This window comes from Histoplasma capsulatum, genomic scaffold (assembly GCF_000149585.1).
Source record: "Histoplasma capsulatum NAm1 scaffold_9 genomic scaffold, whole genome shotgun sequence".
Classification (NCBI taxonomy): Eukaryota; Fungi; Ascomycota; class Eurotiomycetes; order Onygenales; family Ajellomycetaceae; genus Histoplasma; species Histoplasma mississippiense.
The window spans coordinates 811,542-830,620 of NW_001813974.1; the positions used below are offsets into that span (position 1 = coordinate 811,542).

Sequence of the window (19,079 nt, forward strand, 5' to 3'; positions counted from 1 at the left end):
CATGGGAGTTTCCACCCGATTCTCAACCCTATAATTCGCGTTAAACTCAACCCGGTGCCACACCAATCGGAATTGAACTAGGTCCTCTTCTCTACCACCCATGCAGGTGACATCTGATCGCACGACGACCCTAAGCCTCAGTTGTTTGCGAGATTGACCGATGCTATATCATCACAACATCACTCTCTGCATGGGCCTCGAATGAGCACTGTATTCGAGATATGCTTGGTCCATCAACGGTGATATCAGCGCCGCTGCGCCCAAGAGTTGCCAATGTATATCGCGTACTTGACTGAAGGTGGAAGCCAATGTCTAATCCAAGGTATTGCATGTTATTGTCAACAAACCTGGATAGGAAGCGACGGTTGAGTGGATTGTTAATGACAGCGTGAGCATTTTGATTCAGAGGCGTTAGCGAAAATAAGCTCGACGATGAGGAACTTGTCGCGGCGACAAAGCAAAAGGTCGTATGTCCGTGAGTGGCAAGTCACGACAGGAAGTTTGTTTGGTAGAGTAAACAGGTGGATAGCCAGGCCGCGAGAGGACATGATTGATTGAGGGGCACCTGAGGAAGGCACATAACAGCCTCCGTTATTAATACGGAGTGACGCTGGTTATAAACCAGACGAGTGCTTGGGCGTTTGACTCGATCCATGTTTGTTTGCTGCTACCCAAGGACGGGGGTTTGCATGCATCCTCCCTAAGAAGAATTCATGCAGGCAGTCTAGGGTGTAGAGATAGGCATCCATGCATGAAACAGCGACACAGCAGCGATTCAATAATGGGAGACAAACGGGACGCAAATGCCGGCTTTTTGCGACTTGTATCCCACAAGTAATATTTGCATATTTGGCTATGAGCGGTTGGGGCGGCTGGGAAATCCCATGGCTGCCATGGGACCTGGACGAGGCAACTTGCGGTATAAGACAGAGCAAGCCCAACTATGCGGCGGCTGATTGTTGTTGGCGAAAAGAATTAATTTCTTCTCACATCGATATTAGCCTCAGCGCAGTCTTCTCTACCCACGATATTTCTTTTCAACAAATTTGATGATGTAGCCGATATCGACTGTCCCTCTTATCTGTGATCATGGCCGTCACATTGAACACCTCTGGGGCCGCCGGTTTCCCGCAGATCATTAAAGCCCTCCAGAGGTTGCAGCACAACCCAGAGCTTCTCACCCGCGAGCGATCGATGTTCAACGACCCTCCACCGCCGTACAGGTCGGTCGAGACGACACGGCCTCCTAGCCCTTTCCCCCCCCCCCCCCCCCCCCTCTCTAAAGCCGATCGACGCTTGCAGCGCAGAGAAGAACGCCTAAACTCGGTACCAACACGGCAATTTATTTATGTTCCAATGCAGTTTAGAGAAGGAGCGTATAATAGATCAAATTCACAGAAGATTTGTGAGACGGAAAGAAACGTTGCCTTACAGCATAGGGGAGGATTTCGACAAGGAATATGGAATGACAAGTGGCCGCGATGGGCTAGGGGGGCGAGCTGGAAACATGAAGAATCTCCCGAGCCTGAGCCCCAGCCAGGACCAGATCGTTCGATATCTATATCAGACCCACTGGACCCAAGGCCGAAAATTGTCAGTGAGGAATGTAGGGCTGCCCACGAACATGAAACACGGGCTTTCCGCCCCTACTATCAGTTTCTTTATCAGATATCCAAAGAGCGCGAGTGGCTAGAAGACGAACCAGACAGTGGATGCACTGATATCGATGTCCAAGCCTATGAAAACGTTAAGAATCGTTGGCTCACGCAAAAGATCTGGAATCCGCAATGGGGCAATGATATGCCTGGGATGACCTGGATTCACGAAGTGCCCGACGATGAAGATTCCGAGTAATCAGACAACCCTCCCACCAGCGAATCTGTGCCTAACAATGCTGTAGAAAGTGACGACCGTCCTGTTTGCCGTGTCCGCTACATGTACCGCTCACATGAGGTCCCTTCCGCGTCCCCGGAACCAACAGGGGAGGCTGGACTTCCCTTAACTTCTAAGTCAAGGGAAGAAATGGAGACGCTTTCACAGGTGGGAATGCATCTTAAATACCCATTCCCATACCCCAGAGCCCTAAAAATACAAAGGAACCTCAAAAATCTCCACGCCCCGCTCCTGGTTCAAATGGTATTTCAAATGTTAGAAAGCGTGCTACTCGAGATTCTCCAGATCCTGGTTTACGCGAATGAGTAGGCGTTTCCGAGCCCGCACGCCGTTTCCGCCCTGAGTTTAGCTGTGAAATTTTTGGAAACGGTGGCTGTCAATCATCTCCCGATCCTTCATCCAGAACCATACAACACAATGGCAAAGGAAATAGGAGATAGAGATGGTTCAGCATCCCCGTTTCCTCCTAGTAAATTTCCTGTTGCATAGAATGGAGCCGCTTCCTTGGTTGGAATGATGCGCCAGTGGCTTCGAAGAACAATCCCTCCTGCCGGTCTCGCTCTAGTGGGTAATCTGTATGGTTTTATTTGAAAAGGCCAGGCCGAGAATTAATAGGATAGCTCTAAAGAGGGTGGTTTGTGTTTTCTAAATGCTCTGGTAACCATTCGTACGGTGGCCATGATAGTTCTCAACGGCTCAATTCATTCAGTTGGTGAATCCGGTACCCAGCCCCATTTTCCTCAAGCTTATTTCTAATTGCGTGACCTTTGTGGTGACCATTCAGCCAGCCGCCTGGCCCATCCGTCCATCAACATCCGACTCGCATGCTCGACGCCCTCGCCTTCCCATCCCAACTTAACCCCCTCTCTACTCACAATCACCGCGTCAGAATTATTCGCCACAATCTCCCCCACAACCTCATTAACAAAGCCCCCACCGCTCTGTCTCTTCAACCGGGACCACCCTCCCCGTCAACGCCATCTCTATCGCCCGCTGCTTTCCCACGGTCCGCATCAACCTCGTCAGCCCACCCGCCAACGCGATGACACCGCGCTTAACTTCTGGTAACGCGAACTTCGCCCTGCGCTTGCTGTTGATGATCTCGCAGCCGCCGACGTAAGCAAGGCTGATGACGGCGCAGATGACTGGTTTTTTCCCCCGCGCGCCGGGATAGATCGGTGAAGCCTGAGAGGGGTGGTGCTGGGCGGCCGGATGATTGGGAGTTTTTATCATTCCATTCTAGATTTTTGATTTTGGTAGTTTTAAGCGCTAGGTGAATAAGCTTCAGGATTCGGGTTTGTGGCGTTTAATTTTGTATCTTTTTTTTTTTTTTTTTTTTTTCCTTTTATTTTCATTTTCTTTCTTTTTTCCGGGTTTTTCTCTATTTTATTTGCATTTTCAGGAATTGATTGAACAAGTGGTGGTAGTTTTTAGCGCTTGAAATTCAGGACTAACCGCCATAAAATCCATCCACACATGAAACTTTATTTATTTTGTTCCTCCTACCCAATCAAGGCTTAAACAAATAGTTGTTGTTTATCAAAAAACTTAACTTACCCGTTAAATCAGGTCCAGCACAAAACTCACTTCTCTTACCCAACATAAATTAGCCGCCGCTAGATAGATAATATCCAATCAGGTTCAACCTTTCTTACAGATACACTCGTTACTGGCAACTTGCAACACGAGGCTAGGGGTCGCTTGGGTTAAAATTAGAGGTTAGACGTTGATGATCAGCGGTTAGGGATTAGAGCTAGGAAAGGATATATCGAGGTAGGATCGGTTAAGGTTAAAGAATTGAGAAATATGAATAAACACCACCGCTCTACTTGCTTGTTTAAAGGGATTTTTCCAAATGAAGTTTCAACCCAACTGTACGGAGTATACCTCTAGAAAGTTCACGTAAAATGATCGTGGTCGTTGTACAGAGAAAAAAAAAGAAGCGAACAAGAAGATAAATAGAAACCCTCGTATCACATGCATAAAGAAGAGATTCAATGGCTTCTGACAATGGCATCGGACAAGAAACATCATCTACTTCCCAAATCTCAACGATGAACGCGCCAAGCATGCGCCGCCGGGCTCCTCTTCCTCCTCGTCTGAACCAACCTCTTTACCCAACCCCTTCATCTCTCCAGACTTTCTCCTTGTCGACTAAACTAGAGAAGTAAAATGGGTTATCAAAGTAGTCATCGTCATTCATGCCGAATATTGGATGGCGCTCTGTCAGGTTGGAGGAGTGGAATTTTCGCTCATTCGTTCATGTTCACCACCCAAATGACATCGATGTCGTCTCGGAGGATGATGATGGTTCATCTTTTGTGACCATCAGGCTATTTTCCTCATCGTGGTCCTGATGACCATCAATGCTAGTTAAATCAACTTCTTCATCGCTATCGGGTAGCAGATGATCGTTCCGGCGACGTTTGTTGACTTCATCTTCGTCTGCAGTACCCTTCCGTTTCCTCGCTTTGGTGGAAGAATTTTGGTCTGGTAAATCATCTCCACCGGTGGTGTCCGACAATAAAGCTTGCTTGATGCGAATGGCCTGGTTTCTCCTCCTCTCCTCCTCTCGCGCGAAGAACTCTCTATCGGCTTCCTCATCCGACTCCTCATCACTGGCATGGATATATAAACTGCTTTTGATTTTCCTTTGACGCTCTAATGCAGTAGCATGTCGTGCCAGACGGCGTGCTTCCAATGATGCTTCGTCCAGGACATCACCATCCTTTCCGTTCTTCTTCCCTCGCCTAAGTCGCTTCTTTTTACGTTCATCTAGTGTGTCGGCTCTAGTACGGAGATTTGGCGGGAACAAGACATCATCAATGTCATCTTCGCCCTCCGAATCGTTTCCAAAATCTACTTCACCTGATGTTCGTTGGTGGGACAACGTAGTGTCGATGTCTCGTTTTCGACGTAGCAGATCACGAGGCTCTAACCCGTCGAATTCGGTTGGTGGGTTCTCCTTGTGTTTTTCAATTGATTTTTTCGTTTCTTCTAGAGTTCTAGCCGATAATGACGAGGGGATTATCCACGAGGAGCCCAGTGTGTCCTCAACACCAAGCCTCTCAAGCCCAGCTGATGTCATTAGAAGACGGAGACGTCCGTTTTTGAACATGGCAGTACGACATGCATCATCAAACGGGATAACAGCTAATGAAAATTGTCAACATAATTTTGTCGGGCAAGAACGATATCTTATACATACCTATTGAAGGAGGAGTGTTGGCGGTACGCTCCTCTCCAGATTCAGATCGCCTAGCTTCGGCTTCCAGCTCCCAGCTTCTCCTTTCATTTACCGCAGTGTCAATGGTTTTAATTAACCATTGTACTAGGCTCTCTTTTCCTTCCAGGAGCAGAGCTGCTACTACAATGCCTAATTTAGAATCTAGTGTATTGGCAGCACCGGGCTTCACCTCCAACTCAGCAGCAGCCTTCGATTGCGACAGTGTCTGTCTCTCATGGCCATACTCTAGGTAGAAGACAGTGGCGTTAATTTTACTAAATAGTATTTCTGTGATAAGCTCCGGGCGTTCTTCTAATTTCTTGACGAGCTTTCTAATAATTCGTCGTGTGAGCTCCTCCCATTCGACATAAATTGGCTTAGTCGAATCAAGGCCTCTCGGACCCTTTATCATCTTATAAAACAGCGAAATTATATCCACGCGGAAGAGCAACACGCTTAACTCTTGCTTGAAAGCCACGCGATAGAAAAATCGATGTGCTCGTTTCAACTGCTCCTCGTTGAGCTCCCTATAATATGCTGTTAATGCAAGGAATGTGTTGACAGAGTTTTGGGTGCAAAATTTAGCCGCGAAACGTTGGAAATTGAAAGATCTTTCCACTATCGTCTTAGTTGCATCTTCCATGGTCAAGTCTTCGGCTTCGGACTCGTCACCATCTTGAGCTTCGCCATTTTCAGGATTGGGAGCCGCTTTCTTACGTTGTTTGCGCCTGGCTCGTCGCCGAGATCGAATCTGCATATATTCATTCTGCTTCGAGTACTGTTCCAATAATCGAAAGAAGACATGGGCTAGTTCAGTGCAAGCATCCAAATACCAGAACCCTTGGCTTTCATAGACTCTTAATATAGCCAATATCTTGTCATGTGTTGTCTCCTCATAGAATATTCTGCTCAATATATTTTCAGCAATGTCTTGATCTTCAGCAATGTCAGAATGCAACATCTGCTGGACCGTCAGAAGGATTTGCGTAAAACACCGCATGCTGGCGTTCAGATCCTGCCAATCCTTGAAATCTAAACAGTTTTGCATATGTCTGGTTAAAGCAATGAAAGTTTCTTGGTTGAGAACGCTTGCAACGAGTTGGAAACCGTCCGGTTCAAAATCCCTCGAAGGATGTGCATTTTGCTGGCGAATTTCTTGTTGGCGGGTACGCCGAGCCCTTTCAGCCTCAAGGAACCAAGCGACTACATAAAAGAAGTGACGTGGTGTGGACTCGGTCACGCGGTCGGCCTCCCGTTCAATGGCTTTGCGGATATGTGAGAAGAGTGGGTTGAAACCAGAGTCCAAAAACTCTTCAACGAATGTTCTTAAATGTTTGGTCGCCAGCGGCGTTAAGGGAGATGGCACATTAAAGTTATTCACCGACGTGTCAATGTCCCCCTTTCTATGTTTCGGCCTATCCCACTTTTTTGATTTGTCCATTTTCAACATCGTCGTCCAGTCGTCTTTGAGTACGTCCTGGCCGGAAACAGTGGATACTTTTTCATCATCTCGTTTCACCCAGATCATCGTGCCAAATCGCCCATGCCTGGTCGGGGCAGTTTTGGCGTATTCCCGTTTTAAATGTGATTCCTTATCCAGGAGAGCTTCAAGATCATCCGTTCCCGCAATATTTCGTTGAGTATCATTCATGAACAGCTTCTTTATATCGACCCCCTTAACAATATGGAATAGAATCTCTAGAATAACCACATCCTGGTAAATAAAATCTTCTCCTATACTGGAGCACATTGCTAGTAGAAGGGCAAATACATCCTGTTGTTGAAATACGTTTATGGTAGCGGACTTCGACGCTTCTTCCTCGTCGCCCTCGGCAGTTAGATGCGAAGGCGTTACTATCGCAATATTTCTGAATAGGTACAGCATTAATTTTAGAATCCCTTCGTCTCGCGAGGAACGGTCTGATCGTGGAGTGGTCATGCTTGGCAAGGCAATACGGATAATTGTTCGTAGAGTGGCCGTGGCATCATTTCCAAGAATCCCACGCTTATACAAAACCTGCGAATGCTGCAAGTATGGTATATGTCTATGATGATTGACTGTCATCTGGCTATGGATCTCGAGCGGCCATGTTAGAGGAACAAGCAATTCCACTAAAATGAAGCATATCAGCAGCACTCACAAATTATGAGTTGGGAAGAGGGGTGTGAGAGCGCAGAGCACTTACAACAAGCCAACGAAACTCTCGACTTGTACTTATCATCATGTATATCATCCCCCAAAAGTGCGAGAATCGGAATCAAGTCTCGATTTACGAGGTTAGTTTCCGCTAAGCACCTGGCCACGTCCATACGGTTCGCCTTCTCGTCGTAGAACTTGAGCCATTTTTTGATATCGCGCAAACAGGCAAGGGCATCGTCCCCCAAGACATATTTCCCTGTATTGCTACTACCAGAGCCTCCAAGCTATATGAAGAATTCATCATCCTGTCAGCTTTCCATTAAACTTTAATGATTAGTTGGGTTGGCTTCCTTCCCGATAGACCTACCGCAGAAACGAGATTGTAGACATAAGCGCGGACTTCAGGATCCACCACCTGCCCTGATTGAATGGACTCTGGCTCCATATTGTTTGGGATATTGCTAATAGGGTATCAATGTCATATCTAGCAGATGGTGTTGTGGTTTTCTGTCTTGATATCATATCGTTGCCAGTGTTTACGGCTCTGATTCAATTTCGATGTCCAATCATTTTTCGCGTGTGTAAACTCGCGTTTCTGACGTGTGACTGACTAATCAGGAACGGAATTATTAACTTCCAGCATTGGGCTGGGAATCACCTTTTATTGCCAAGCTCACCTGGGACAAAAGCGTGCTGTAACAGGATACTGGCTCCGAGAATAACCGAATCTCCCCAGAACCATTGACCTATTATCATGTGATAACACCACGCCATACACCCTGTTCCATATCCAAGTTTATCTTTGCCGACCGCTAAGTTTTTTTTGCATGGGGAGCTGTTCTTCTATCACTACTCATTCACCTGTCACGATGTTCCGCGTTACTGTAGGATGGTGCATCGCCAATGCGGGCTGCTCAATCGCCTCGAGATCCTTCAGTACATCCCCAATTGCTCAGGCAGCGGCGGAGGTGAAAAAGGTGGGAGTTATCGGAGCTGGACAAATGGTACGTATTGATATACCGGATACATTGTCAATTGAATATTAACATGCTGTGGAATAGGGTCTGGGGATTGCGCTAGTTACCGCCCAAAAGGCTGGCGTACCCGTAACCCTGATTGATAACTCCCAAGCTTCTATCGATAAGGGGATGCAATTTGCAGGTTTGCCTCATACAATTGCACAACGCACTCAATTGAGGATTTAGGGATCTAACTCCGCCGACCAACAAACAACAAAATAGAAAAGCTACTTGAGAAAGACGTCTCAAAGGAGCGTATTACCAGAGACCACGCCACCCAAATCCGCTCGATGATCAAACCCAGCACCAACCTCTCCGACCTCGAAGACGTAGACTTCGTAATAGAAGCCGTTCCCGAAATCCCAGCGCTCAAGTCATCCATTTTCGCCCAACTAGCTGAAATCGCTCCCTCACACGCCATCCTTGCCACAAATACATCCTCCATCTCCATCACCAAGATCGCCGCTGCAACCACCAAGAACCCTACAGACCTGTCTGCCTCGTCGCGAGTTATCTCCACCCACTTCATGAACCCCGTCCCCGTCCAGAAGGGCGTGGAAATCATCACGGGCCTACAAACGTCCCAGGAAACCATTGACACTGCCATGGAGTTCGTCAAACGCATGGGCAAGATCCCGGCCCGCTCCACCGATTCTCCTGGCTTCCTAGCCAATCGTATCCTCATGCCATATGTAAATGAAGCGATCATGTGTCTGGAGAACGGTATTGGCACTAAGGAGGATATCGACAGCATCATGAAGTACGGTACCAATGTGCCAATGGGCCCGCTGACGCTGGCTGATTTCATTGGTTTGGATACGTGCTTGGCTATTATGAATGTGCTGCATACCGAGACTGGTGATAGCAAATATCGGCCCGCAGGATTGTTGAAGAAGATGGTTGATGCTGGTTGGATGGGCAAAAAGTCCTCCAAGGGGTTCTATGATTATTGATTGTTCTGGGGGATGGTAGACGTTGGCTGTTTTTCGACATCGAATGTATTGGGTCAGAAACCCGGCCTCTCTTTTTCGACCCGGTGCGTGGACAACATGTATGTAAAAATAAAGGTTTACAATCCGCTATGTTTTAAATAGTCATTTATTTGTCCTGATTACCCTCATCCAACCCGGGTTGTCTTATGGGTCACCAATGACATCATTCATACACATTGTTTCTCAAAATCTCACCCGTTTCACAACCTAAATTCTACTCCCAATATGCTCGATTCTCCGATATCACACCGCCAAACCTTCCATCGCCAATTTCGCCATATCCACGGCTATTACTTGCCTCCAATGCGCCTGCAACCAAGGCTAAGTTCCTCTCAATGGACCTTGGCTTAGTCAAGAATTCAGCGCTTAGGGTGAAAGGAACAACGCTAGAATCGGTAATAGCTGCTTATATTTTGTTCCTGTTATTGTGTCTGTTAGCCAACATGATCGAAGAGCTAATTGAATTCGTCTCCTCAGGAGAAACGTGAAACAGGCATTCATTTTGAGCTCCCGAGGCTTGATACTCGCCAAGTTGGGTAGGGAGGGAAGACTCTCAAATACTGAAAGAGGCCTATTCTTTTCAGACAATTAGACAACTTTATATTGCTTGTGTAACCTCTGTTTCATATTTTGCGATTCAAATATGATGAAAGTGTGACGGGTTAGCACCCGTTAGTAGTTAACTTACGCAACCAATACCGCCCGTTCGTGTGGGAGGATAACGTGTGAGATGGTTGATCTTCTCATTGTGTGATCGCGAGCTAACAACGATACATAGGGGTAATCACGTGCGGTGGAGGGCCACCCCTGCCCAACATCCCCCCACACATCAACATGCATGATGTATTTCTATGAATGTTCCATGCTAGCTATCTTAACTTAAATCATCTCAAAACAAGTTACATACAGAAATTTAATCATTCTCATTGTTATTAATGAAAAATTTTAATAATTTAATGAAATATTTAAATATCATTATATTCTATAAAAAGTGTACTTTAATTAATGACTAGCACTATTCTAATACACTTTATGAATTAATTAAGAAAAGAAAGAAAGAGAAAGAAGATTAAAAGAAAAAATCATATAAAAAAATTTTTATAAAAAAAGAAATGAAATAAAAAAAATACTAAAAATTACATTATAACAAAACACAAAATGAGCCCCGGTGGTTGAATGAATAATACAATCATCAAATAACATTTTGAAATGAGAATTTAAAGCATGTGAGTTTGAAACTCATGAAAGAACAATATTATAGTCAAAATCAACTTCTCAACTTTTAAAATAAAGAGATGTGAATTTGTCAAGTAGATATTTTCAAATAAATTTAATATCTGATTTAATTTATTGTTTCTGAGTTGATTATTATTATTATTATTTCTTCATTATAGATGTATGCAGTCAGTGACTATGACATTTATCTGAAATACTTCAGGATTTTTCAACTTGAGAATAAGCTAATATACAAAATCAATTTAATACATGCAAAAGCAGAATTCCAGCCCAGAATCAAACAATTAATCAAATTATTTAATTTAAGAAGGAATGTCAAAAAAATGACAACAGATCAATACATTCAATTTAAAACAAATGAAATAAAGAGTATAAAAAACAGCAGCTATTAAAAGAAAAGAAAGCATTCACAAATCAAACTTTTCAAAACAAGTCAAAATCAAAAATAATCAAAATGAAACAAATTTCAGAGTAAAAGTAACAAAATAAAATAAAAACAAAAACAAAAACTAAAGCAAATACATAGAAACAAAAGAAAAAAAGAAAAACAAAAATTGAATTCATTATCAAATCAAACTAAGCAATATTTGATCCTTTCAAATATCCAATCAAGAATTCATCTCCAGTTTTTGTATTGAACAAAAGTTTTAAATTTAACTGTCTCAATTTAAACTTCTCTCTCAATCTCAATTTTAACTCTGTATGCTTTGTACAAAGTAAAAGAAAATGCTCTGGGTTTTCATATAACTGACAATCTGAACATAAATCACCTAAATCATTTCTAGTCTTTGTTAAATATGATTTAAAATAACCATGTCCAAGTTTTAGCTGCATTATTGTAGCAAAAGTTTCTTTTTACATTTTATTGAGCAAGCTTTCCATTTTGGCTTAGTTTCAACCCTGGAATAATGTACACTTTTTTTGTAAAAACCAGATATCTTGCCATTTTTGCAAACATGATTCTCTTATTTTTCTCTTAATAAAAGCTCATGTTACAATTCTTTGAAAGCAGACTTCCAATTCAGTTGCTTTTTTTGCAGCTTTATCAGCCATTTCATTGCCATACATACCCATGTGAGCAGGCACCCAGTGAAGATGAATAGAATAATTGAATGAGATTTTTCTTTGAATATTTTGAAGACTTTTCAAAATCAGCTCTAGCATTGACTGTCCACTACTGATTTTATTACTTTGAAGTCTTTTAAGCTCAGTTTGACTATCAGAGAATATTCAAATATGCTCAAATATTTTCCATTATTCAATCTTCATCTCAACCAATTTGAAAGCTCTTGAAATTGCAAATAATTCAGCATTAAAAACTTCTGACTCTTTTCCAATTTGTCAACAATCAAGAATATAGTTTTTATCATTTTTTGAATATGCTATTCCAGCTTCAAGATTGCCTGTTTTCTCACATTTTGAGCCATCAGTGTATATAAGAATTGCTTTGTTTCTCATTTGTTTTAGAAGATTTAGATGTTGTCCAGTCTGAACTTCTTTTGAAAGTTGACTAATATTTAAATCAATAAGACTGACAAGATCTTTCTTCCAAGGAGAGAGATTTTCAAAGACCACTTTCTCCACATTTAAATTAGAGAAACTGTCTTTAATCATGGAGCAAATTCTAAATAACTGAGATGGTATCTTCTTTCTTTGCACAGATGTTGAATTATCAGATGAATTTATTTCATCATTTCAATCAAAATATGACTCCCAATTCAAATCTACTCCAGTTGATTCACTTGGAAAAGACGTTGAGACTCTTTTTCTAATTGAATGATTGGGATATCTTCATAATTCTGAGAGCATAATTCATACAGATTTTATCAAATCTCACTTGTGGTGGTGATAGAGAGGCTTCAATCTCCATAGTTTTAATTGAAGAGGTTTTAAATACCCCCAATATTTTTCTTAAAGCTGTGTTTATGAAAAGAATATTACAGAATCACTGATCTCACTCAGATATCAGTAAAAGCATTCAAGCTACTACCAATTCATCAAACATACAAGAAGAAGAATGTCCAAGTGTTCACTGTCAGTATAGCAGATATCAAGAAAACATTAGAAAAATTAGAGTCTAAGAATTTCATGAAATCTCACAAAGAACTCTTCAAATCATATAAGAATTTCACAGACATATTTGATGAAAAAGCGGCTGAAAAGCTTCCCTCCCACTGAGAATATGATATAAATCATACAATTGAGTTCATTAAAGAAGATAGCAAAGACTCACAATCATTCTGAAACTCTCTCTACAGTATATCATATGATGAGCTTCTTGTTTTATAAAAAACACTCAATGAATTATTTAGATAAAGATTTGTTTCAAATTAGCAATTTCTCTGCTGCAGAATCTGTATTATTTGCAAAGAAATCTGAAGAAGGTTTATGATTCTGTGTAGATTATCAAGAACTCAACTGAATCACATGAAAGGACTGATACTCTCTCCCACTCATCAATGAAACACTTGAATGAATAGAAAAAGCAAAATGATTTACAAAGCTTGATATATCAGCAGCCTTCTACAAGATAAGGATCAATAAAGGCGATGAGTGGTTAACAGCATTTCACACATGTTATGATTTATTTGAATGAACAGTGACCTCCTTTGAACTGGAATGCCTCAAGTACATTTCAGAAATATATCAATTGGGCTTTACAAGACATGCTGAATGAGATCACATCAGCATACATGGATGATATTCTAATCTTCATGGATGGGTCACTCACTGAGCATTGCAAGCATGTACAAGTGCTTACCCGCTTACGCGAAGCTGGATTACAGATGGACATTGATAAATGCAACTTTAAGATTAAATCTACAATTTATCTGAGATTCATCATCAAAGGTGAAAAAAATGTACACATGGATTCTAAGAAGGTGGAAGCGATCAACTGAAAGGCATCAGTCTTAGTAAAAGAGGCTAGAAGCTTTCTAGTTCATTAACTTTTATTAAAGATTCATCAAGAACTTCTCTAATATTGTACAACCATTGATGAATCTGACTCAAGAAGACATTGTATTTCAATGAATGAATCAAGCAGACACAGCATTCAAAAGGCTGAAGTGATTATTCATAAATGCTTCAATGCTACAATCATTCAATTCCGATAAGCATATGATTCTTGAAATAGACATCTCAGATTATATAATAGATGAAGCATTGATGTAATATGATAATGAAGATGTTCTACAATTTTATGCTTTCATCATGAAAAAGATGTCATCTGCTGAATGCAATTATGAAATCTACAACAAGAAGCTTATAGTGATCATACAATATTTCAAAAAATAAAAGTTTGAATTCATAAATGTTGAGAGATTTGAGATTGTTACTGATCATAAAAATCTAGAGTATTTCACAATCACTTATAAGCTCACTGAAAATATACATTGATCATTATTCTTTAATCATTTTTCATTGACAATTCATTATCAATTTAAAATAAAGAACATTTTTATAAATACTCTATCTTACTGAAAACAAAATATACCATCTGATGATTTGAATGACAGATAGAAACATTAAAAGCATCAGTTAATCAACTCTACCATCATAGAAGATTCTACATAATCAGATGAACTTTACATACATATCAATCAATTTCAAATTCAAGAGCCCTCATTTAAAGAACAATGAAGACTAACACAGAAGCAGATGAATTCTGACAACAGATTATTGAAGCTGTATAAAGCAAAGTATTTCAATTTCTCACAGATGTATATTCAAGAACAGATATTTCAGCATATTCAATTAATGATGACAACTGCTTACACTTTCAAGATAAATGATGGATTTTCAATTCAGAACCTCTACAAACACAGATCATGTAAAAAATTCATGACTCATTGATGAAAACATTCAGAATGTGAAATCATGTATAACATCATCACTCAAAAATTCTATTGATCAGATATGTTAAAGAACATACATCAATTCATATACAACTGTGATCACTGCAGCTCAGTGACAATATGATGTGAACATTGAAAAAAAATGCTGAAGCTTCTACTCATCTCTGAGTGAATTTGATGTGATGTAATTATCAATTTTGCAGTTTTCTTACTTAAAAATGAAGGTTCTACAAACATTCTAGTCATTGTCAACTGACTCAATAAAGGTATAATACTACAGCTCTGTGATTTGATAAGATGGACACTAAAGTAATCGCAGATGCCTTCATCAAAAGCTCATTTTATCATATACATAATCTACCTTCATTCATTGTGTCAGATAGAAACAGTCAATTTATCAATGCACTCTGAATTTGTGTATATCAATTATTAAAAATTGAATGAAAGTTATCAACAACATATCACTTAGAGATTGATGAAGTTATTGAAAGAATGATATAAACGATAAAAAACATTCTCTGTAAATTCTGCAATTACACACAAAACAACTGAAATGATCTGCTGCCACACATTGAGATTGCAATTAACAGTTGAAATTTCATCATAACAGATATAAACTAATTTTTTTTTATATGAATATAATTTAGAGGTTCTGAACTTCTCTGAGATTCTCTGAGAAACTGCATACCCCCACAGCCTCATACAAACAATAGAAAACATTGTGAATAAGTAAGTTAAAGAAAGCTCATAAATGAGCAGAAATTTCAAAATAATCAGCATTGAATAAAATTATAAAAATCAAATGAACATCAGAAGAAGTTCTGCAATCTAATATCATGTAAAAGACAAAATTTGACTGAATCTCAAAAATATAAAAACAGATCACCTCTCACATACACTAAATTATCATCACATCAAATATACAGTGAAAAAAGTGTTAAATATACACAAATATCAACTCAACATTCCATCTGACATTCACAACATCTTTCATACAAACCTGCTTCAACCCGCGGCTGAGTATCCATTCCTCTCACAGAGAACCTTCAATTGACAGTCATCTGTCATTGTAAAAGAAGATAACAAACTTGAGTGGGAAATTGAAGCAATTCTTGACAATGGAACCAACCACCACCGCTGTGAATACCTCATCAAATGAGTAGAATACAATCGTCCGATTTGGGAACCCACATTCACTTTGAAGAACACCACCGCTCTCAACATCTACAAATCCTCACTCATTTCAGTAGAAGAGGATAATGTGATAAGTTAGCATTTGTTAATAAAACTTACACAATCAACTTCTTTATTACACTCATTTGTTTTTATCATTGTGACTCTGTGTAATTCTTGATGTTTTTTCACTTTATATTTTGTGTTCATATAATCTCTAACAATTCTTCTGTATAGTTTTTAATATTCTTTCATTTCACATTTCACACTTGTGTAATTTTTAATGATTCTTTTATATTGCTTTTAACATTCTTTTATTTCATGCTCTGCATTCATATAGTTTTTAACGATTCTTCTGCATAGTTGTGAGGGGTGATGACAGTGTGAAGAGTGAATAGTGGAAGATAGTAGATAGTGTAGTGGATGATAATAAGAATAGTAATTGTAGTAATAATAATAGTTGTTGTAGCTAATCGCTAAGAAGGAAAAGAAAGAAAAAAAAGATGTGTGAAATACATTCATATATATATACATATAGAAATAGCGGTAGCGAGAACATAATGGAAAGAGGTAAGAATAAGCAAAGATTATTAATATAATAGGGAAATAATAAGCAAGTGCATTACAATAGTCTTTAACATTCTTTCACTCCGCGGTTCATTGTGAGACAGCTTTTGATATTCTTTCATTTCAATCTTTTTTTTATAAAAACCCTCTTCATAGAATAGTGCTAGATCGTTAATCGAAGTACGCTCATTACACATACAAGTATAACGGAAGAAGAATAATAATAATAATAACAATTGATTTAATTGATACAATCAATTCAATTGATACATTTAATTCGATCGATACATTCAATTCAATTAATAATACATTCAATTCAATTGATACAATCTGTTCAATCAATATAATTGATTTAATCAATATATTCTATTTATTTGATCTGCTTCTTTATTCTCAATGCTGATACTTTTCTCTGCATCATTTTTCTACTGCACTTCCTCTCTTTGTCATGAATGTGTGTTATATGATCAGACAGCAGTATTTTGAATATGATTTTTCTTTCTCATTCATCTCTTCTCATCTCTCATCTGTTCTTTTTTATTTGTATAAATGCTCAGCATCTTTCAATATAGTTTTTACTTTTTTATTTCTTCTTTATTTCTCTTTTCTGCTTTACTCTTTCTGTTTCTTTTCTTTTCTTCTGTTAAAAAGAGTATATAGCTCTTCAATAATCAGAAAACCCAATCTCTTTTTATCTTCTTTATTAATCTTTCAGACACAGCAGTGATGACTTCTTTAAAAAAAAATCACACTATAATTTTATCATGAATGATTATACATCAGATCAGAAATGAATGAGCAGTTATTATTATTATTATTATTCTTTCATTATACTCATATACAAACAGTGCTTATGACGAGTCCTTATGTAATATTAAATACAGGCAAGAGTTGGTTATATAAAAGGAATGCTTAGTGTTGAATGATGTCAAGAATATAACAGAAATATAGAAAAATTAATGAAAGACAGGATTTGATATTCATGATACAAATTTCCAGCTCAGAAACAATAAATTAAATCAGATAATAAATTCATCTGAAGATATCTATTTAACAAGTTCACATCTCTTTATTTTAAAAGCTGAGAAGTTAGCTCCGGATGTAATGTTGTCCCCTTGTGAGTTTCAAACCCACGCGCCTTAAGTCCCTACACCAAGGCGCTACCTGGTGGCCGCATTACCTATTCGGCCACTGGGGCGAATGAGCAGTTATACTGAGTTTTTTTAAGAATTGTCATCTGAATTCTGTTTTCTCTTTTTATATATATAGAAATCTCTTCAGTGTAGCACATCCCCATGCTCTTTAAAACACTTTTAAAGTGCAGATGTTGCCCACAACTTCTCTGAAATGTTAAATTTATACATACATACATATATCATATCTCTTCTTGAGAGAGAATTTCATTTACACTGATTGATGAGAAGGAACTACTTCTAAAGCAGAGAAATGAAGAATCTGAACTTTTCATTATATACTTTAAAAACTACTATCAAGATCTGTTCTGAATTTGATATTATTCAAATATTTACTTTTATTTTGATCACACTAAGCAATTAGACACAGCTTTATTCTTTATTAAAATCTGATTAAAAACTTGAAGACTGTATATAAAATGAGAAAAGGAATACATTTCTTCAGTTTCAATTGATGCATCTCTAACTGCAAACTTGTTAAGATACATTGTTTTCAATGAAGAATTCATTCATTTTCATTTAACCCCTCTCATCAGCAGAGCAGGAAATTTAGCTCTAGAGATGTTAAACAAATTGAAACAAGGAATTCAGACACTGACAATCTGTTCATTCTACTTTTTCTTGTCTAAATACAAAGAACAACTAAAGGCACTAACTATCTAAGTATCTTTTAATATGAAAGATTAAATATAACATGTTTACACACTGATGAAGAAATTATATGAGTATCAACAATAAAAATGTCTCAATTGCCATAAAGAGGCTCTGCAGTCCCTTGTTCCATTTCAGAAATTTTCATTGACAATCTGAGATTATCAGAATAGACAATTCAATATCAATCTCATTTTATTTTTTCAACACTTCTTCTTTCTTCTCATTCTTCTCATTCTTTCTATCCATGCATTTAATACATTTACAAAGTGATATCATATTTACTAGCTACAAAGAAATCAACTGCTTTGAACAGCATCATAGTTTCAACTATTCTTGAATTAGAAGAGGCTTCTCTTTAGAACAAAGATGAAACAGTCACTATCATTACATTCACTGATTGAAACTTCTGTTGAATCAACTGCAGTTGTCCAATTTCAAGGACTACATTGAATTGGTTATAATGTATTGAAACAGAAACATTTGTTTGAAGCTGTTTCTAATTTTATTGATGATGCAGTGGCATATATAATCATGAAGAATATGCTTCACAAGTCTATACTTTGATCTTTTTTCTTCAATTCTGGAAAAGAGTCTTCTTTTTCAATTCCAATCACAGATCACAGTACACCACTAGATACTGTATAAAATGAACATTGAGAAGGTTGCTTGATAGACACATATTCATCAAAGATGAGCTTTTTGCCCCATTCCATCCAGCCATCCACAGAGGCATAGCACCCCACTTTAAATCATTATTCAGTGGAACACATCAAATTCAGCTTGAAGTTTCTAAGCTTATTCTTGAACTATACTGTTTTAACACTTTTAAAAGAGTATTCAGATTCCCTTTATTATACAGTCAAGTAAATCAATTGATGACTTTTCTTGTTATCTGTTTTCTACTTTTTTCAGAACAAGAGATTCAAATGATCTCGGAGATTGAAAGACTGAAATTGTTATAAAGCAGAGAAAGACAGATTTCTTATTTTGAATTCTTTGTCTAAATTACTAGTATTATCTTTATTATTGCTGTTGATTGCAATCATTGCAGTTATTCACATTATTCTTTACTTTATTATTATCTTTATTACTTCTTCTGAATCTTTCAACTTCTGATATCATTCTTTTT

At 38.7% G+C, this 19,079-nt stretch overlaps 5 protein-coding genes across 5 annotated transcripts; 2 read left to right on the forward strand and 3 right to left on the reverse strand.

Annotated features, from left to right (window-relative positions):
- Nucleotides 1-1,089: 1,089 nt before the first annotated feature.
- HCAG_07722 (predicted protein) lies at nucleotides 1,090-2,202 on the forward strand (the record flags this gene model as incomplete). The annotated part of the gene is made up of 3 exons (XM_001537363.1): nucleotides 1,090-1,223; nucleotides 1,386-1,850; nucleotides 1,905-2,202. The coding sequence occupies 3 exons, from the start codon at nucleotides 1,090-1,092 to the stop codon at nucleotides 2,200-2,202; spliced, it is 897 nt and encodes a 298-aa protein (XP_001537413.1).
- A 612-nt stretch (nucleotides 2,203-2,814) lies between these two features.
- On the reverse strand, nucleotides 2,815-3,354 carry HCAG_07723 (predicted protein; the record flags this gene model as incomplete). Its single annotated transcript, XM_001537364.1, has 2 exons — nucleotides 2,815-3,132; nucleotides 3,349-3,354. 2 exons carry the CDS (start codon nucleotides 3,352-3,354, stop codon nucleotides 2,815-2,817), a joined length of 324 nt encoding a protein of 107 aa, XP_001537414.1.
- Nucleotides 3,355-4,159: 805 nt separating this feature from the next.
- Nucleotides 4,160-7,704, reverse strand: HCAG_07724 (predicted protein; the record flags this gene model as incomplete). The annotated part of the gene is made up of 4 exons (XM_001537365.1): nucleotides 4,160-5,046; nucleotides 5,102-7,188; nucleotides 7,416-7,543; nucleotides 7,627-7,704. 4 exons carry the CDS (start codon nucleotides 7,702-7,704, stop codon nucleotides 4,160-4,162), a joined length of 3,180 nt encoding a protein of 1,059 aa, XP_001537415.1.
- A 424-nt stretch (nucleotides 7,705-8,128) lies between these two features.
- HCAG_07725 (3-hydroxybutyryl-CoA dehydrogenase) lies at nucleotides 8,129-9,231 on the forward strand (the record flags this gene model as incomplete). Its single annotated transcript, XM_001537366.1, has 3 exons — nucleotides 8,129-8,263; nucleotides 8,321-8,420; nucleotides 8,501-9,231. The coding sequence occupies 3 exons, from the start codon at nucleotides 8,129-8,131 to the stop codon at nucleotides 9,229-9,231; spliced, it is 966 nt and encodes a 321-aa protein (XP_001537416.1).
- A 2,999-nt stretch (nucleotides 9,232-12,230) lies between these two features.
- HCAG_07726 (predicted protein) lies at nucleotides 12,231-12,745 on the reverse strand (the record flags this gene model as incomplete). Its single annotated transcript, XM_001537367.1, has 4 exons — nucleotides 12,231-12,305; nucleotides 12,514-12,538; nucleotides 12,607-12,680; nucleotides 12,740-12,745. The coding sequence occupies 4 exons, from the start codon at nucleotides 12,743-12,745 to the stop codon at nucleotides 12,231-12,233; spliced, it is 180 nt and encodes a 59-aa protein (XP_001537417.1).
- Nucleotides 12,746-19,079: the final 6,334 nt, after the last annotated feature.